This window comes from Diceros bicornis, chromosome 36 (genome assembly GCF_020826845.1).
Source record: "Diceros bicornis minor isolate mBicDic1 chromosome 36, mDicBic1.mat.cur, whole genome shotgun sequence".
Taxonomy (NCBI): domain Eukaryota; kingdom Metazoa; phylum Chordata; class Mammalia; order Perissodactyla; family Rhinocerotidae; genus Diceros; species Diceros bicornis.
The window spans coordinates 22,725,137-22,743,649 of record NC_080775.1 but is presented as its reverse complement, the minus strand read 5'-3'; the positions used below and the strand labels follow the sequence as shown (position 1 = coordinate 22,743,649).

The window sequence follows — 18,513 nt, the reverse complement described above, 5'->3', positions numbered from 1 at the left end:
CATCAACAAGTCTCCTGCCCTGCCCTGAATTTTTGCAATGAACAGCTGGTAGGAGACAGGGAAAAGAGCTATGAGTGTGAACTCCCCTTTTAACATGTTCCCTCAGCTACTTCAGACTCCTCTGCTAACCCACACTTGCTTTTCAGTAGTTCTTTATATTTTAGCTTATTTTTCTTACTTGTTGCAGCTGGCATGGTGCTGCTTCTGCTGTAGATGAGACTGTTCATGCGTCACATCTCTCCTTGGAGGGGCTCACTCCTCTTTGGAATTCAGGTTACCTGCTTGTGACCTCAGTTCTCTGATGGGTTCAAGAAAAGTTGTGATTTGGTAGCATATCTGGATTTTTCTTGTTAATGTGGGAGTGGCATTTTTTTCATCCCATGTGGGAGCCAGAAGTCTGATTTTTTTTTTTATAAAACAGATTCATACTTATTACTTATACAAAATTTGCTCAATAAAGAAATGTCAAAAGAAGAAATTAAAAAAGAATCCTTTTCAGGGCTGGCCCTGTGGTGTAGTGGTTAAGTTCGCCGGACTCTGCTTCGGCAGCCGGGGTTCGCGGGTTTGAATCCTGGGCACGGACCTACACCACGTATCAGCCATGCTGTGGTGGCGACCCACGTATAAAATAGGGGAAGATTGGCACAGACGTTAGCTCAGGGCAAATCTTCCTCAGCAAAAGAAAAAAAAAGAAAAAGAATCCTTCTCAAGATTTGTCTGAAAGGCTGGTCACAGAGGTTTTCAATGATTATCTCTGGGTGGAAGGATTCTTTTTTATCATTGAAAATCTCTGTGACCATCCTTTCAGACAAATCTTGATGCAGATTTGCATACACAAGATATGAATAACATTGTTCAATGTCACTGAATATATGTAATCAATTATGTACAGTATTTCACTCCACAGAAGTAGCACAATTTATTTAACCAATCTCTATGAGTCTACTAGTGCCTCCATGAGATATTGTTACTATTCTTTTGCTATTATAAACAATGGTTTCATCATCTCTAATAGAGACATTCCCAACGTGGAAGAGTTTTGATTACAAATTTCTTAGATTGGATAGTTTGATGGAAGATGTGTATGCCGCTTCTATGTAGCTGACTTCCTGCAGTGACCATATAGTCTAGGATGATGGAGCCAGGTGAGGAGGCCACGCCCACATAGACTATTGTAGCCTTCTGGGCCTTTGAGAAGACATGCTTGAGGTTTGCATACAGCCTGGATCAGCGTGGATTCTGTAGGCTTCCTAGCCCAGTCATCTGCCAAGGTGTTTCAGAGCCCCTTGGCAGACATGAAGTGGCACTCTTGGGGCACATCAAATGAGCAGTCTTGTCCTATTTTTGAAAGAATTCTCTAGCTTGCCAATTTTGTTAGAAGAAAATTCACTAGTGATATATGTAGATAAATGTTTTTTTTTTTACTTTTGGCCTACAGAACAATTAGTGCTTGATTGCATACAGCCTCATATTTTATTCTCTGTGTTCCTAATTCTCAAGTCTCTTCTCTTCAGATTGTAAGCCCACAGGCTGGCTCTCCTGTTTGCATGTGGTTGTATCATTCTCTCCTCTCCACCACCAACCACCACCCACTGGCACATTACTGGTGTTCAAAAATAGTTGTTTGCTTCGAAGGTAAAAAGAAAAAAAATGCTAATATAAAAATCAAGAATAATGAAATGTTACGGACAGAAGATTATCTTTCTTCATGATGAGTTAGAAAGATTGTTTTGATAGTGACATATTTAATGGTTTAAATGAGAGAGGCCAGGAGGCATTAAACCCAGAGAAAATTGCCAAGGTTTCAGAAGAAGGATGTGTGTTGAAAGTAGGAGAAATAAAAGAAGTTAATGACTCTTTCACTGAAAGAAAAAAAGAAAAAGGATATGATAAGGAATATGGTTGATCTTTGACAGCTAATAAACATAATTGCACTTCTTCTGTTATTACAAACCTTGGCTGTTGATTCCTAATTTAGAAGATTATACTTATTAAATGTTGATTTTTTAAAACATGTTTTAAGTGCTTAAAAATGAGAAAAAATTTAAGAATCATAACTTCTGTTATAAATGAACCATATTTCTTAATCTTATGAATTTTTAGTTATAAGATAATACAAATTCAAAAGAAAATAAGAATTATTTATAATAACTTATTTCTAAGCACAATTTTTTATCTTTATAATTACTTAATTTACATTTTCCTACTTAGGGAGTTATCTACTCTTATATTAATATTACCATTCATTTTCACCTCTGTCTATTGTTTAGCAGTCCGATGTTTGCACCTGTCAATGAAGTAGCCACACAAAGACCAGCATGTGTATTCCGAGAAACTGGAATGTCAGCAGCTGACAAAACAAAATGACAGTTTAATGTGCACAGAGCCAGGATTCAATATAACGTGTTGCAGCAAAGTTGAAAGTTCAGCTCAAACTGGAGGGCAAACACTCTAGTCTACATGTGGTGCTTGGTTTTTAATGAAAAGAGACGCTATCTTCGTCATTGTAAGAGTATTGTCTCTTGGAGAGAATGAATAATTATTTGCTCTACAGGAGATAGGCTTTACACAGTCTTATCTTTGGTTATTACAGAGTTGATCATTATGTAAAAGTCAGGAAAAGGGAGCCTTGAAAATTGGGACTAATTTTTACTGTAAGCAAATTTAAACACAGAGTCTTTTTTATAAACTTTCAATTACTGGTGTGACTTTGGGTATAGTGAAATAAATAAATATAAATGTCTTTCTACATGGAAACTTATTTTACCAATTTGTTTTTCTAACTTTCTGTGGATTAATTTTTAGAAGTTGGGTTAATTTTCCCATTGGCATACTGGTACATGCCCTCCAAAGCTTGGGGCTTTACCCTGGTGATTTCCTTGGTCCATTCTTCTCCAAATGGTGGGGGACTCACTCCGTACTCCTGTGCCCTGGGCAGAGAGGCAGTCCAAGTGAATTGTGCCTTTTGTTTGAGAAAAAATAGGTATAAGGATCCCCAAAAGTGTCTGTCTTCCAACAATGACACTCGGTGACTCTCACTCTTTTAAAGCCAAGAAGGGCTAATGATAACAAAGACCTTTCACTGTTTTTGTTAAATTGGTGACGTTGTGCCTTAGGCTTTGTTTTGGGCTAACTTCTTATCACATGGGCCTCGGGAAGACTGAGCCCCTATCCTGGTGGTGGTAGGTGGTAGTTTCCTGTAGGAAGTTTGAGGTACTGTGTAGACAACTAAGGGAATCATTACTTGGGTAGCTCTAGGACCACCAAAGGGCTCTCCCGGACTGTGGGGACTGATGGAGTCAGAGTCAGAGTTTAGAGAACTAAGGTAAGAGCAGTGGGTTAGGGCCCAGGTTCAGGATTAAGTCAGTCCTGAGAAATATCTGATCAGACAGGGATAAATCAGAGCTACAGATCAGCCAAACCTGGGCACAGGCTTCCATCCCTGACCTTCTGCTTTTCTCTTTCCAGAAATTTCATGAAAGGCCTTATCCAAGTCTTTAGCTTCAAGTAATATACTGACGATGCCCCAATTACGTCTCTAGGATATACCTCACTCCCACATTCCATGCCCTTCTCCCAGTTGCCTATTGTGTGTCTTCATTTGAATGTGTCACGAGCATCTCAAACTCAAAATGTCTGAATCTGAATTTACCCAAAAAAGGGAAAACTAGCATACAAAATTGTCCCAATTCCTATTATGTGTTTATCTTAGTGAATGGTGCCATTCTCCATCTGGTTGCCCAAATAAGAAATTACAGGCATTTCTCTTCTCACTCAAAAAGTGCCCTAAATTCTGCCTCTTTCCTAATTCCTCCCAAATATGTCTCCTCTACTTCAGCCCTGTTCTCTTTTCTGTCGCTTCTCCAGTGCTTAGAATGTTTCCTGGCACATGGTAGGAAGTCAGTAAATATTTAGTGAGTAAAAGAACAAACAAAGCCGTTGGCCCTGTAGGAAACAGTTAATTCAGGGCATAGACAAGAACTTAAAAGACATTTTAAAAATAAATACATTTTGGGAAACATTCGAGAGAAACTTTTATCCATTAAGCAAGGACAGGCTGCTATGAAAAAGGAACAGTCTGAGGAAAAGAACAATTTCTTGGAAGTAACAAATAAAAAAAATGGCAATGGGCAGGCTGAGTCATAAAATTGACATAGCAGAACACCTAATTAACAGTCTGGAAGAGAAAGTGAAAAAAAGATTTCAGAACATAGTGTAAAATAGCAGACAGAAATCACAAGAAGAGTTAAAACACGGAGGATAGATCCAAGAGGTTGAATACTTTCTTAACAGAGTTTTAAGAAAGCAAAACAGATACAGTGGAAGTAAGACAGTAATAAAAGAAATAAAAGAACATTTCCATGAGCTAAGAGGAAAGAACATTAACATTCAGATGGAAAGGCCCACCATGCGCTAAGCAGAATTAAAAAGAAAAGCAGAATATCTACTGTATTTTATCAAGTCTCAGATGCCACTGGTTGTAAGACACACTATTATTTTATGTACCACTAGCAAGGAAAAACTGCTTTCAATTAAATCGTGACATACACACCAACTGTAAGACATCTCAATTTCAAAGATGTTAAAATGCTGAGTGCGACTGGAAATATGTGTCTTAGAATTGATGAAAACAGTAGGTACGTCCTGGTGAAATTTTAGGTCTCTAAGAATTAAAAAGAGGGGAAAAGAAGAGTTTATCTACAATGGAACAAAAGAAGGAAACACTAATCTTCTCATCAGGGACACTGATTGCTACAAGAAAATAAAGCAAAGTTTTCAAAAGGAAAAAAAATGTTTGAGCCCTAATTCTTATATTGATTATATCAATTGAGTATGTAAGAAAAACAAAGATATTTTTGAACATGTAAAAACTCAAAAAGTTTTTCATTCACGGAACCTGTATGAAAAAAAATATTGGGGCTGGCCCGGTGGCATAGCGGTTAAGTTCGAGCGCTCCGCTTTGGCGGCCTGGGGTTCGCAGGTTCGGATCCCGGGGGCAGACCTACACACCGCTTGTCAAGCCATGCTGTGGCAGGCGTCCCACATATAAAGTAGAGGAAGATGGGCATGGATGTTAGCTCAGGGCCAGTCTTCCTCAGCAAAAAGAGGAGGATTGGCAATAAAAGTTAGCTCAGGGCTGATCTTCCTCACCAAAAAAATTAAAAAATAACTCGAGAAATATTCTAACCAAACAATACGCAGGATGATATGGACACAGGAAAAAGAAGAAACCACGTATGACTCAAGAGTGAGGGAAGCTAGAAAAAATTAAAAGTTGAAACATTAACTAACCCTTGGAAGAGTCTCCTTTCAGCGCAAAGTTTAGTAACAAGTTTACATTTCCTTCTCTATGGATCCAGTTACACTACTTGGTCCTATAGTAAATAACATTGACATAAACACATTGTAAATGCTATTTACTAGATTTCTGTTTTTAGAAACAATGTATAGATAAAGCATGGAGGAGTTAATTATAGTTAGAGAACAATCTACAGATATTAACAATGTAAAAACATTCCTTCTAAAAACTGGGTGGTCGAGGGAGTGAAGGGTGTTGGGAAAAAAAAGCGTAAATAAATTTCCCATCTTTCACAGCAGGGAGCTATAACTCAAGATATAGAAGTTTACATGTATTGAAATTATAATAAAGGCAACCATGATAAGAGGGAAACATTTGCAAATAAAAATTCGGGCATGTGTGAGAGAGAGAGAAGGTGGAAGATAATGTGTGCTCTAAATTCTTAATCTTTATTTGTGGGGAGTCTGAATCAATAAAGGCTATTATTTATTTATAATGATAACAATGAGAAAAACTGAAGTTAACAAAACAAAACCCTTGGCTTCTGGGAAGTCAGAGTTTATGTTCATATCTACTGTTTGTAGTTTATTTTTAAAATATGTGCATGCATTATCTATCATTAAAAATCTAAAGTAATATGAATGAAGAAGTCAATAGGTTAGTATATAGAAATAAATAGTAATATATGGGAAGCACCCAGCACGTAGCAGGCACCCAAGAAATTATAGTTTTTATGGCTGGTATTAACAGATTTTGTTGTTTTTGTATGTGGCAGGTAATGTCAGCTGAGTTCTCTCTGCCCCTTCGGATGTAAGTAAAATTGGCTCAAACCCACCTTCTGTGCCATGTGGCAGCCTACCGCGTGTCCCACGGTTTCTGCAGATGCCCAGGGCATCTTCTGGCGGTTGTCGCTGTGTCTGGGCTCCTTCTTTCATTGAACTGAGTTTCTGAATCTCATTGGGCTCTGCTTGTCATCCCAGTTTTGTTTAATCGGACACTCAATTCAATCCAATTCTATGATTTCTACTAAAAGCACCCAGTCACACGACACCTTTGAATATGTAAGTTTGAGGAGGCTGAAGAAGGTAAGTGACAGGGACAGTTTACACCACCAAGATGCCATTTCAAATTGAATATTCGACATCTCCCCTTGGCACTGGTCACCCACGCTTTCACCACACGCTAGCACTGCAGTCTTGTGGTCTTGCCTGGCCATTCTCTCCTTCTCTCTCTCTCTTCTCAGCCCTCAGTTCTGATTGCTCGGTTCCTTTTACTTTGTTCTGCAGAGCCCTGTAGCTCCTACTCCCAGAGCTGGCTCGAGATCCAGCTCCAGATCCGGCTCCAGAGCTGGCTCCAGACCTGACGCCAGGCGCTCCACGGCAGAGCCCACCCCACCAGGACAGTCAACAGATCAAGGGCCTATTGTAGAGAAAGTAGTGACGGTAAAACGATTTTTACATTCAGTATATTTTCTCATTGCTGTCTGCTTTCCTCATCATCGGAGCGGTATAGTAGTGAAAATTCATCTTAATGATCATTTAAAATAAAAGGTTTTTTTAGGGCTTGTGACTTCACTAGGTGATAACTGTCCATTTCATTAAAAAAAAGTATAATGGTAAAATTTGACCAATATACAAGTACAGAGTAATTAAAAAATAGTAGTAAGAAAGTTGGTTTTAATGGGCTGTAATTGTCCAAATGCACATGCAGTGTGTAAACACTAGATTTATAAATTAGATAAGGCAGAGGAGACCCCTGTGGGACTATGGTTTGTGTATTTCAAGTGTCAGTTGCCTTTTGATAAGCTGCAGAAAAACATCATCTTTAGGCATTGATTTAAAATGTTTATTTACCTTTATTTATTTATTTTTTTACCAGGTTAGGTATGCAACACCGGTTGTGGTGCATAAAGAAAAGACGGTAAAACAATCAGTGGCTATGGTATAATAATGACTAATATGACCATTATTAATCTAATTATTGTTTATATTGCTGTGGGCTATTCTTAAAAAGTAGCAATGATTTTGAAAGCTATACCAAGAATCAGTCTTAGGGAGAGATAGAGGACCCGATTGCCTCTAGAGTATGATTCTGGGATACGTTCCTGCTGCACCCAAAGAAATCTCTCTCATTTATTACATGCACAATTCCACTGTTAGAGATTCATTCCTTTGGCTAAACTTGTCCCCTTGTAAAATATAAACCTTACTGAGAAATGACATAAAGCTCCAATGTGGTTGAGTTGGTCAGATCCTTTCCTGAGAACAGTTTTGATAGAAAGAGGAAATAGAGTAACCGGGGACAACTGCAGCCTGTGATGTAGAGCTGGAGAGGCCACAAGTAGGAGAGGGAAAACAAGATTTAGAAAAAAGGATACCTAGTAGGGGTGGAGTGATGAAAATAAATTTTAGTTGCTTCATAGTATTGTCTAGTGCTGGCTGCCTTTAAGTGAATCATTTACAGGAAATGGAGGCATAAAATCTTAAATTCTTCCATTTTATGAGAATTTGCAAGTCAATGTAATGCATTGTTCCCTTGAATGATTTTTTTTTTTTTTTTGTGGGGAAGATGAGCCCTGAGCTAACATCTATGCCAATCCTCCCCTTTTTGCCGAGGAAGATTGGCCCTGGGCTAACATCCATGCCCATCTTCCTCTACTTTATATGGGATGCCGCCACAGCATGGCCTGACAAGCGGTGCGTCGGTGCACGCCCGGAATCTGAACCCGGGCCACCAGCAGCGGAGCGAGCACACTTAATGGCTACGCCATGGGGCCGGCCCCCTCAAATGATTTTTGATAGTAGTTAGACTATGCACGCTATTTAATAGAAATAGTCTTTCAGATTTATGGAGAAACTGGGTGTCTTGTTCATGTAATTAACTTTGTGATGTGTTTTCTATTGAAAGACTGAAAACAAACGTTTTCTGGAGGAGCAAATAGAAATATTAAAGGCTAATTTAGAGAATGAGAAAAAGAAGACAGAAAGGTACTGGTAATAATGATTCATAATTGTTCATTTGTAGCTAATACAATATTTAACCATCTACAAATCTATTACAGGTTTAGGAAGGAATCAGAACGGATAAACAAAATCTGGGAAAGGAAATTCTTTGTTCTCAGGAACAGGTATAGTGTAGTGATATATACAAATTCTATTTATAAAAATATAACTATCTTTTAAGGAAATTGGGAGCCTTGTATTTTTCTGTACATATTAACTAGGATAAAATACCCTTGTGCACTTTTAATAAGAAATGTAAAATAATTGACCTAAAATAGAAGAGTAGTCAAAGTTACTTCGAAGAAAAAATAATTCAAGTATCTGTTTCATTCCCCATCTCAGTGTTTCAACTTTAAAGGTCAACGGGACAGACAGACTCTCTTGATACCTGGTCTAATTAGACCTACACAGTCGCTTCCCCCACCAGGCTATTAAAACGTCCTTCGGCTCATTTGCACATAATAATGTTTAACTGGTCTTTATCTTCTTTGTAAAATTGCTTTATATACTAGATCCTCTTCCCTTTTCCAGACAAAACAACACCACCTCCTTAATTCTCAGATCTATTTCTCATTCACATAAACATTTTAGTTTCTCTTCCCTGTGTTATCTTTGTCTTTCTAAAAATGGAGAAAGTGACACTGGAAAATTCTGAAAAGACTAAAAGCAATGTTAAGTAGAGAAAATTGCCTGCTTTTTTCCCCCTGTCTTAACATGTTCATGTTAAAAATCTATATTCTGGGGCCGGCCCCGTGGCTTAGCAGTTAAGTGCGTGCACTCGGCTACTGGTGGCCCAGGTTCGGACCCCGGGCGCGCACTGACTCACCGCTTGTCCGGCCATGCTGAGGCCACGTCCCACATACAGCAACTAGAAGGATGTGCAGCTATGACATACAACTATCTACTGGGGCTTTGGGGAGAAAAAGGGAAAAAAAGGAGGAGGATTGGCAATAGATGTTAACTCAGGGCCGGTCTTCCCCAGCAAAAAGAGGAGGATTAGCATGGATGTTAGCTCAGGGCTGATCTTCCTCACAAAAAAAAAAAAATCTATATTCTATTCTCTTGTTTCCTGCCGTAATTTCTCCCAGATTCTCTTCTTTGTCACATATTGGAAGTTGCTTTGCAAGATTTCCTCATAGTCAAGCATCATTCAAGACAAGATGGGTTCAGTTTTCGTCTGATGTCATAGGTCAAGCTTGAGGTCACACATGACTTCATGGGACGATAATGCCCAACGTTTGCTCTGCATTTCATAAGCAAACACTGTGTATTATATGTGTGTGTGTAGAAAATTCTATACGCTGCTGTATACATTACACTGAAATAATCCTCGATGGCACACCAAGAATCCACATGACAGAAACACCACCAGATGGTGACTGAGAGATCTCCTCCTTGTGCTAAAACATGCTGCTTTGCACTCCTGCTTGTGTTTCACATCTGTGCTGATAACTACTCTGTGCTCTGAAAAAGGCGCATTTTTTTTCAATTATTTTATCAAGGTCATATTGGCTTATAACATTGTGTAATTTCAGGTGTACATTATTATTTGTCAGTTTCTGTATAGACTGCATCGTGCTCACCACCAATAGTCTAGTTTTCATCTATCATCACACATATGTGCCCCTTTACCCCTTTCACCCACCCCCCACCCCTTCCCCTCTGGTAACCACCAATCTGTTCTCTTTATCCATGTGTTTGTTTATCTTCCACATATGAGTGAAATCAGGCAGCATTTGTCTTTCTCTCTCTGGCTTATTTCGCTTAACATAATACCCTCAAGGTCCATCCATGTTGTTGTAAATAGGACGATTTTGTCTTTTTTAAGGCTGAGTAGTATTCCGTAGTGTGTGTGTGTGTGTGTATATATATACCACATCTTCTTTATCCAGTCATCTGTCGATGGACACTTGGGTTGCTTCCACATCTTGGCTGTTGTGAATAATGCTTCAGTGAACATAGGGGTGCATAAGTCTTTTTGAATTGTTGATTTCATGTTCTTTGGATAAATACCCAGTAGTGGGATAGCTGCATCATATGATAGTTCTATTTTTAATTTTTTGAGAAATCTCCATACTGTTTTCCATAGTGGCTGCACCAGTTTGCATTCCCACCAGCAGTGTCTGAGGGTTCCCTTTTCTCCACATCCTCTCCAACATTTGTTATTTCTCATCTTGTTCATTATAGCCATTCTGACAGGTGTAGGGTGATATTTCATTGTAGTTTTGATTTGCATTTCCCTGACAATTAGTGATGTTGAACATCCTTTCGTGTGCCTGTTGGCCATCTGTATGTCTTCTTTGGAAAAATGTCTGTTCAGATCCTCTGCCCCATTTGTTGATCAGATTGCTTGTTTTTTTGTTGTTGAGTTGTATGAGTTCTTTATATATTTTCGAAATTAACCGCTTGTCAGATATATGATTTGCAAATATTTTCTCCCAGTTGGTGGGTTATCTTTTCGTTTTGTTCATGGTTTCCTTTGCCTTGCCAAAGCTCTTTAGTCTGATGTAGTCCCCAAAAATGTGCGTATTAATACCTGCCCTAACTACCTCCACAGTTATTATAAGGACAGAATATAAATACAGATGAAACGAGACTGAGAACAAAGGAAAGCTTAAACACACACTTAATTTCGTTTCCCCACACATGGATTTTGGACTATCTCTGAAACTGCGTAGAATGTCTTTCTCTTACTTATTTCTGTGGGGTTCACTTTCTTTCTTTGTTTCTTTTTTTGTGTGTGTGAAGAAGATTGGCCCTGGGCTAACATCCGTGCCCATCTTCCTCTACTTTATATGAGACACTGCCACAGCATGGTTTGATGAACGGTGCGTTGGTGCGCACCCGGGATCCGAACTTGCAAACTCCGGGCGCCAAAGCAGAGTGTGCGAACTTAAGTGCTATGCCACCGGGCTGGCCCCCTCACTTTCATGTTTAAGGTTTACCTTGTGTCTCTCCCTGTGGATTCATCCTGTACTTCAACTACCATTTACAAGAGCGTCTCCGTTTTACTTCAAATTGATTTGCTATTAACCAAGATATTGACAATTATATTCATAGTTTTGGTCTTTGCAGACTTTATATCTAAATATTTAAGACCGAGGCGGTATTATTACATACTTTCTATGTTTTCTCATTTAATCTACTAACTAGGACACAATATTGGGACATAATGCATTTGGTTGCATCACCGAGTGTTAATTCAAGGTGATAGACGCAACAGCAGCTTTATTCATAATTGCCAAAACTTGAATGCAACCAAGATGTCCTTCAGTGGATAAATAAACTATGGTACATTTGGACAATGGGGTATTATTCAAACTAAAAAGAAATGAACTGTCAAGCTGTGAAAAGACATGGAGGAAACTGACAGGCATGTTACTAAGTTGAAGAAGCCAAACTGAAAAGGCTACATACTATTTAATCCAACTATGTAATGTTCTGGAAAAGACAAAACTATGGAAAGAACAAAAGCATGAAAGGTTGGCAGGGGTTAGGCGGTAGGGAGAGATGAACCAGTGGAGCAGAGAGAATTTTTAGGGCAGTGACACTATTCTGTATGATACTACAGTGGTGGATAGATCTAATTATATGTTTGTCAAAACCTGTAGAATAGACAACACCAAGAGTAAATCCTAATGTAAACTAGGGGCTTTGAGTGATAACGATCTGTCAATGTAGGTTCATTGATTGTGACAAATGTACCACTTGGGTACAGGTTGTTGACAGTGGGGGAGGCTGTGCATATGCGGGGGCAGGGAGTATATGGGAAATCTCTGTACTTTTCTCTCAATTTCGCTGTGAACTTAAAACTGCTCTAAAAAATAAAGTATATTTTTAAAAAAAAAGGAAAAGGGAAAAAGAAGCTAAGCACATAACCAAACTAAGGTTATCAGTCTGGAGATGCTGATCAGAGAAGTAGGATCCCCGTTGAGCAGCAACTGGGGACTCCAGGGTTAATGTGGAGATGCACGGTAGAGTGTGGAGAGAGGTCCAGTATCTCTGAAGGGTACAGCAGTACTTTTTTCTGATTCTTGTGGTTTCCTAGGCTGAGTGCGGGAAGAAGGATATTAAGATCACAAGCTAAACCCAGAACTTAGATCTGTCTGATTTTTTCCAACTTCCCTTCTTAGCTAAGGCTGCCTCCTAATTTGCTTCATTCTTGGCATATATTAATCCATTCCTAAATATCTTAACCCAAAGTACTCCCCCCAGTTTATCTAGCCTACTTCTCAGAAGATGTACTTCTAGTTATTTGGATACAGATCCTTTCTCAAGCAAGCTTCTTCAACTAGGAAAGTTACATTAGGTGAAAAATCCAAAGAGTCCTCTTTGCTCGTATACGTGCAACAAAACGATTAATCTCAAAGATGCCTGCCATGAAATGGTTAACACGAATGCAATTTCAAACTGGCAGAGTAGCCTGAACATCTTCACTCTTGTATCTCAAACTATGAAGTCATTCACATATTTTTATAAAATTGAAGATTATGCCACACTATTTTTTAAAAATTCCACTCATATTGCTGTGTGTAGAGTTGATTCTTTTTTTCTGACCACTGCATAATGCTCCTTAATATGTCTTTACCTCATGTCACTAATCTCCTCCTCTAGTGGTGGACAGCCAGGTTTCCTCCAGCTCCCTGTGACCCCTCATCCTCTTAAGTCTTGGTGAGAGTTCCTTTGGTACCAATGGAGTAGGGTTGTTGGTCCTATGATGGTGAACAAGCATCTTACTTTGCCCAGCATGATTCTGGTTTAAGCTGGTTGTTCAGTGTAATTATCAATAACATTTCCTTCCATTCTCAAATGTGTCCTCATTTGGATGATAAGTCAAATGGTCACCCCAGTCATGGTATGCAGGCTACATTGTTCTCCAGAAAGGCTATAACAGTTTACACTCCCAATAGCAGCCCAGTAAGGTTACTATTTCCCTTTTCTAGACTCTGGAGCTAGAGCAGTAAACAAAATACATCAAGTCCCCGCCCTCTTGGAACTTACCTTCTATTGGGAGGAGACACAATAAACAAGTGAATATATAATGTCAGATTATTACATATTACATGAGGTAATATGTCATATTATATGACACATTGTGCCCCTGCAGGATGGGGCAGGGGTTGCTAGTTTAGAGAAGGCCTGTCTAGTAGGTGATGTTTGAGCAAAGGCTTGAATGAATGAGGGAGCAAGCCATGTGATTATCCGGAAGAGCACTCCAGGAGGAAGGAACAGCACGTGCAAAGGCCCTGGGATAGGAGCTTGCTTGGTATGTTCAAGGAACAGTGAGGAAGCCAGGTGGCTGGAGTAGAGTGAGGAGTGAGAAGTATCAAAGAGCAGGGAGAAAGAAGATTTGGAGTTTCACTCTGAAATGGGAAATCACTAGAAGCTTGTTTTTAGTTGATAAGAAAACATTCTTTTTTACATATTTGCTATGCCATTATCACACTTAATAAAGTTAGCAATATAAATTCTTTAGTATTATTTAATGACCAAATCATATTCAAGTTTCTAGATTATCTCAAAGGAATCTTTTATGGTTGTTTATTTAAATCCAGATTCAGGTACAGTGGACCACTGCATTTGGCTGTTATTTCCCTTAAATCTTTTTTTCTATGATGGTCCCACTTTCCTCCCCACTCTTTCCAGTCTATTGATTTGCTGGAGAAATATGCTCATTTGTTATGTAGAATGTTTCTCATTCTGGATTTGGCTGATTGTTTGTGTGTGTGTGTATGTGTGTGTGTGTGTGAGTGTGTGATCATTTAATATGTTCTTCTATCTGCTGTATTTCCTACAAACTGATCTTTAAATCTAGAGGTTTGATTAGATTCAGGTTCGATATATTAGGCAAGACGACTTCAGTGGAAGTGCTATGTAATTCCTATTGCATCACGTCACAAGGCACACAGTGTCTGGCTGTATTATTTTATTCAAGTGTTATCAGCCTAATTCATACATTTAAAGGTTCACCATTGACCTTTCTCTAAATTTTAGCATCCATCGATGTTCATAAACCATGTCCCATATTTCATTAGGGTTTGCAAATTGGTGATACTCTATCTTTCCTTCTGCATTTATTAGCTAATATTCTATTAAAGAAAAAATTTCCCCCAACTATCTGATTACCCTGAATTGTAGCTGTGTTTTGGGAGGTTTGGTGGATTTGATCGGAGACATAAAAGGAAACTTTTCAACCCAGACGAAGGGACTGAATGTGTACTTTACTGCATAGGGAAGGGTAAAGGCAAAGGTAGCAAACACATCCAAATAGGTCAAATATTAAGAGGGAAAAACATCAGATCGATCGAAAAGGGAAACATCAGACCGACCGAAGGAAAATAACATCAGATCAACTGAAAAAAGAAACATCAGATTGACCGAAAAGAGAAAACATCAGATCCGGTACTCGCAACATCCACACCCTTACACCGGGGAGAGTCCTTTGAATTGACATGGCTAGGTGGGAGTTTCGATCGACAGCGGTCCTGGGCAAGATGTCCCCCCCGACAGATGAGACTCTCGCCCAAGCAGAATTGTGAGTTGCTTTTATGCATGTTTCTATGTAGAGACCATCTCTATGTGAACTTTTGGTGTTTTTCCTTCCCGCTGTTATCGCATGTGTACGTGCTCTGTAACTCCTGGTACTTATCTCGGACTCACATAGATGGCCGGTCTGTGCCTGTCCTTGACATCCCAGGAGTTTTATAACCTAAATAATTGCAGCTAGCATTGTGGGAGAAGGGCCAGTTCCCACCACAAGCAGCTTCTCTGTATTCTTTTAGTGTGGCTGGTTTCCTAGGGTCACCAAGCGCACAAACATGGCGATACTTATGTTAAGTCAAGTTGATAACAGAAAAAGCAAGATCAATGCTTGACTCTTTCCCTTTATTTGTCAATATTCAGAATAATGAGTTGGTGCCCTAAAACCTCATTGGAGAGTCTTGAACTGAGGAGAGACCCAGCCTGATCTAATGTTTTAAAAGCATTGCTCTGGCTTCTGTGTTGATAAGAGGCCAAAGGAAAAGCAGGGAGAAAAGTTATAAGTTCTGGAAATAATTTGCTTCTCTTCAGCAAAACGCAATGGTGGTTTGACTGGGATGGAGCAGTGGAGGTGTTGAGAAATGATTAAATTTGGAATATATTTTGAAAGTAGACCCAAGGGGATGTGTTGAAAGATAGGAGATGAGGTGAGAGAGAAAGTCAAGGATGATTACACGGATTTTACCTAGGCAATGAGAAAGTTGCCTTCAACTGAGACAATCAAGCACATTTTGGCCAGAAATCAGCTCAGTTTTTGATATTTCAAGTTTAAGACGGCTGTTAGTCACCTAAGGGTAGATGTCAACTAGGCAGTCATGAACATATGAGTCTGAAGAAAGGTTAGGCTGGAGGCGTAAATTTGGGATGCCTTAGTATAGATCATGTGTAAAGCCATGAGATTAAAGGAGACCAGCCAAGAGTGAGTGTTGGTAGAGAAACAGAGAGAGGTTCAAAGATTGAGTCCTAATATTTGGTAATATCCGACTTTCAAAGTGTTTTTTCAATCTGATGTTTTCCCCTCTGAAGGATTTCCCTCTTTTGTGAACTACCTTTTTCCATCCTTTGCCTTCTTGTCAGCTTGTGAAATTTATTTGTGTATTCTTATTATTAAGTACTTGTCAATTTTAGATGTTAAAAGTATCTTTTCCCAGTCTATTAACTTTGTATATGCTGTCCTTGATGGTACAGAAATTATTGTATTGTAATTTTTACCCATCAATATTTTTGCCTTAGGTTTGTGTTTTGAAAGTCCTTCTCCGCCTCCATGGAGATATGCTCCCACATTTTTACGCAAAGCCTTCTTGATTTACCTTTCACATTTAGCTCTTGACTCTATTGAGAGATGTCCATCGTATATGATGTGAAGTATTTTTCCTCAACACCGTCTACCAAACAACCCACCCTTTCCTCACTGGGTGGTGGTGCCATTTCTGCACATATTGTGTTCTAGTATATTCCTGAATCTGTGTCACTGTTCCTTATTCTGTTCCATTAGTCTATTTGTCTATTATTTTTCCTTTCCAAACTGTTCTTCTTCTATGATTTTTGTGGTATATGTTAATATCTAGGATGGTTTTTTTCTCCTATTTGCTTTTCTCTGTCAGAATTGACTTAGTAATTCGTAGATATTTATTTTTCTATGTAAACTTTAGATTGACTTACTAAGTACTCAAAAGTCATGCTGGAGTTTTATTAGAATTACCATAATTTGAAGAAGAACTTGAGGAGAATTTACATCTAAATAATGTCAAGTCATCCCATCTATGTAGTCACCTGTCAATTAACAACAGGGATCGTTCTGAGACATGCGTTGATAGGCGAGTTCATCGTTGTGCGAACATCATAGAGGGTACTCACACAAACCTGGATGGTACAGCCTACTACACACCTAGGCTAGATGGTCCTAATCTTATGGGGCCACCGTCGTATATGTGGTCTGTCATTGACCAAAACGTCTATATTCAGCACATGACATAGTATATCTCTCCATTAATTCATATCTTTTTTATGTCCTTACATCCTTTAATAAGAGTTTTAAAGCTTTCTCCATCAAAGTCTTGAGCTTTGTTTCCTAGATACTTTACTATGCTTTTGCTACAGTGAGGTATCTTATTTTCTATTACAGTTGCTATTTGGTTATTGTAAAACACTAATCCTATGTGTAAGTTGCTTTTATATACAGTCATCTTGCTGTTGATCTGTCCCCTTTTCTATGTAGATGATCATATCTTCTGCAAATAATGGCCCTTGTATATCTTCTTTTCAAATTCTTATATTGTTTCTTTATTTTTCTTACTACATTTGCCTGGATTTCCAATACTATATAGACAGAAATGGTAAGACCTGGCATCCTTATTTTGGTCCCAATTTTAAAAGGAAGGCATTGTAAGTTTCTTCATTGCTGTAGTTTTTTTAGTGGATAATTTTATCAAATGAAGGAGCTTTCCTTCTGTTTCTAGTTTTCCATGAGATTTTGTCATTAATAGGGGTTGGACTTTTAAAAAATTGAGATAATTGAGATTATCATGGGATAGTTCTTCTTTGGTCCATTAATCCAGTGAATTACATTGATAGGCTACCATTTTTCATGTTGATTGTGTTTTAATAATTCATTTTTTTAATTCTAGTTTTTCTCTACTGGAATTTATACCTTTCTATTCTGAGTGTTATCCTTGAATATTTGCCATGTATATTAAACTTAATAAACTCTGTAGCTAAATATCACCATGACTCCCTCCTGAATAATGTAAAGATTTTGGAACACTTTAGCTCCAATCGTTATTCTCCCAAATTATGGAATATTTTTGTCCAGTATTTTAGTTATAGTATTTTAAACCCACAAATTAGAACTACTATTGTTATTATTTACAGATTGTATTTATGTGGATATTTTATTTGTTTATCACTCTTTCTTGAATTGCATGCTATCCTAATGGCCTGATTTTCCTTTTTTAATATTCGACTTATTGAGATATAATTTATATATAATAAAATTCACCCTTTTAAAGTATACAGTTTGATGGAGTTTTGATAAATGCATAAAGCTATATAACATCTCAAATGAGATATGATATATATTTCCATCATACCTATAAGTCTGCATACTCATTTGCAACCAGTCACCCTCTACCCCATGCAATCACTGATCTATTTTCTATTACTGTAGGCAATGCCTTTTCTAGAATGTCAGATAAATTGAATCACACAGTGTGTAGTCTTTCATGTCTGTTTTTTTCATTTAGCATAATGCCTTTGAGATTACTCCATCTTGTTGCATTGCCTGCCAGTAATTTGTTCTTTTTCATTGCTGAGTAATCTTCCATTGTATGGATATATCACAATTTATTTATTCATTCACCAGTTAATAGACATTCAGGTCATTTCCATACTTAGCTTATTTTTCTCCTACGAACTTGTTAAGCTTATCAATATTTCTATATCTTTCCCAAACAAGTCAAATAGCTTAGTTTGCTCTTATACACCTCTGAGTTTTCCTTTCCCTTTTCACCCCCTTTCCACCTGTTAGCATCCCGATTTGGGGTTTTAGATTGTTATGGATGCAAATTATAGTTTACAATATCCTGTGTCAGTTTTCTATTTGTCAGAACACTTTTCCTGCTTTAAATATATAAAAAAATATATAAATGAAATAAAAGAAAGGCAACCAAATTG

The 18,513-nt window shown here is 38.2% G+C and overlaps 1 protein-coding gene across 1 annotated transcript in view; it reads left to right on the top strand.

Annotated features, from left to right (window-relative positions):
* The window catches only part of C36H10orf67 (chromosome 36 C10orf67 homolog), a 163,030-nt gene that overhangs the window by 107,635 nt on the left and 36,882 nt on the right, over positions 1-18,513 (top strand). Inside the window, 4 exon segments of the mRNA XM_058532821.1 lie at positions 6,586-6,741; positions 7,178-7,219; positions 8,207-8,286; positions 8,361-8,426. Of these exon segments, the coding sequence (XP_058388804.1) occupies positions 6,586-6,741; positions 7,178-7,219; positions 8,207-8,286; positions 8,361-8,426 (344 nt within the window).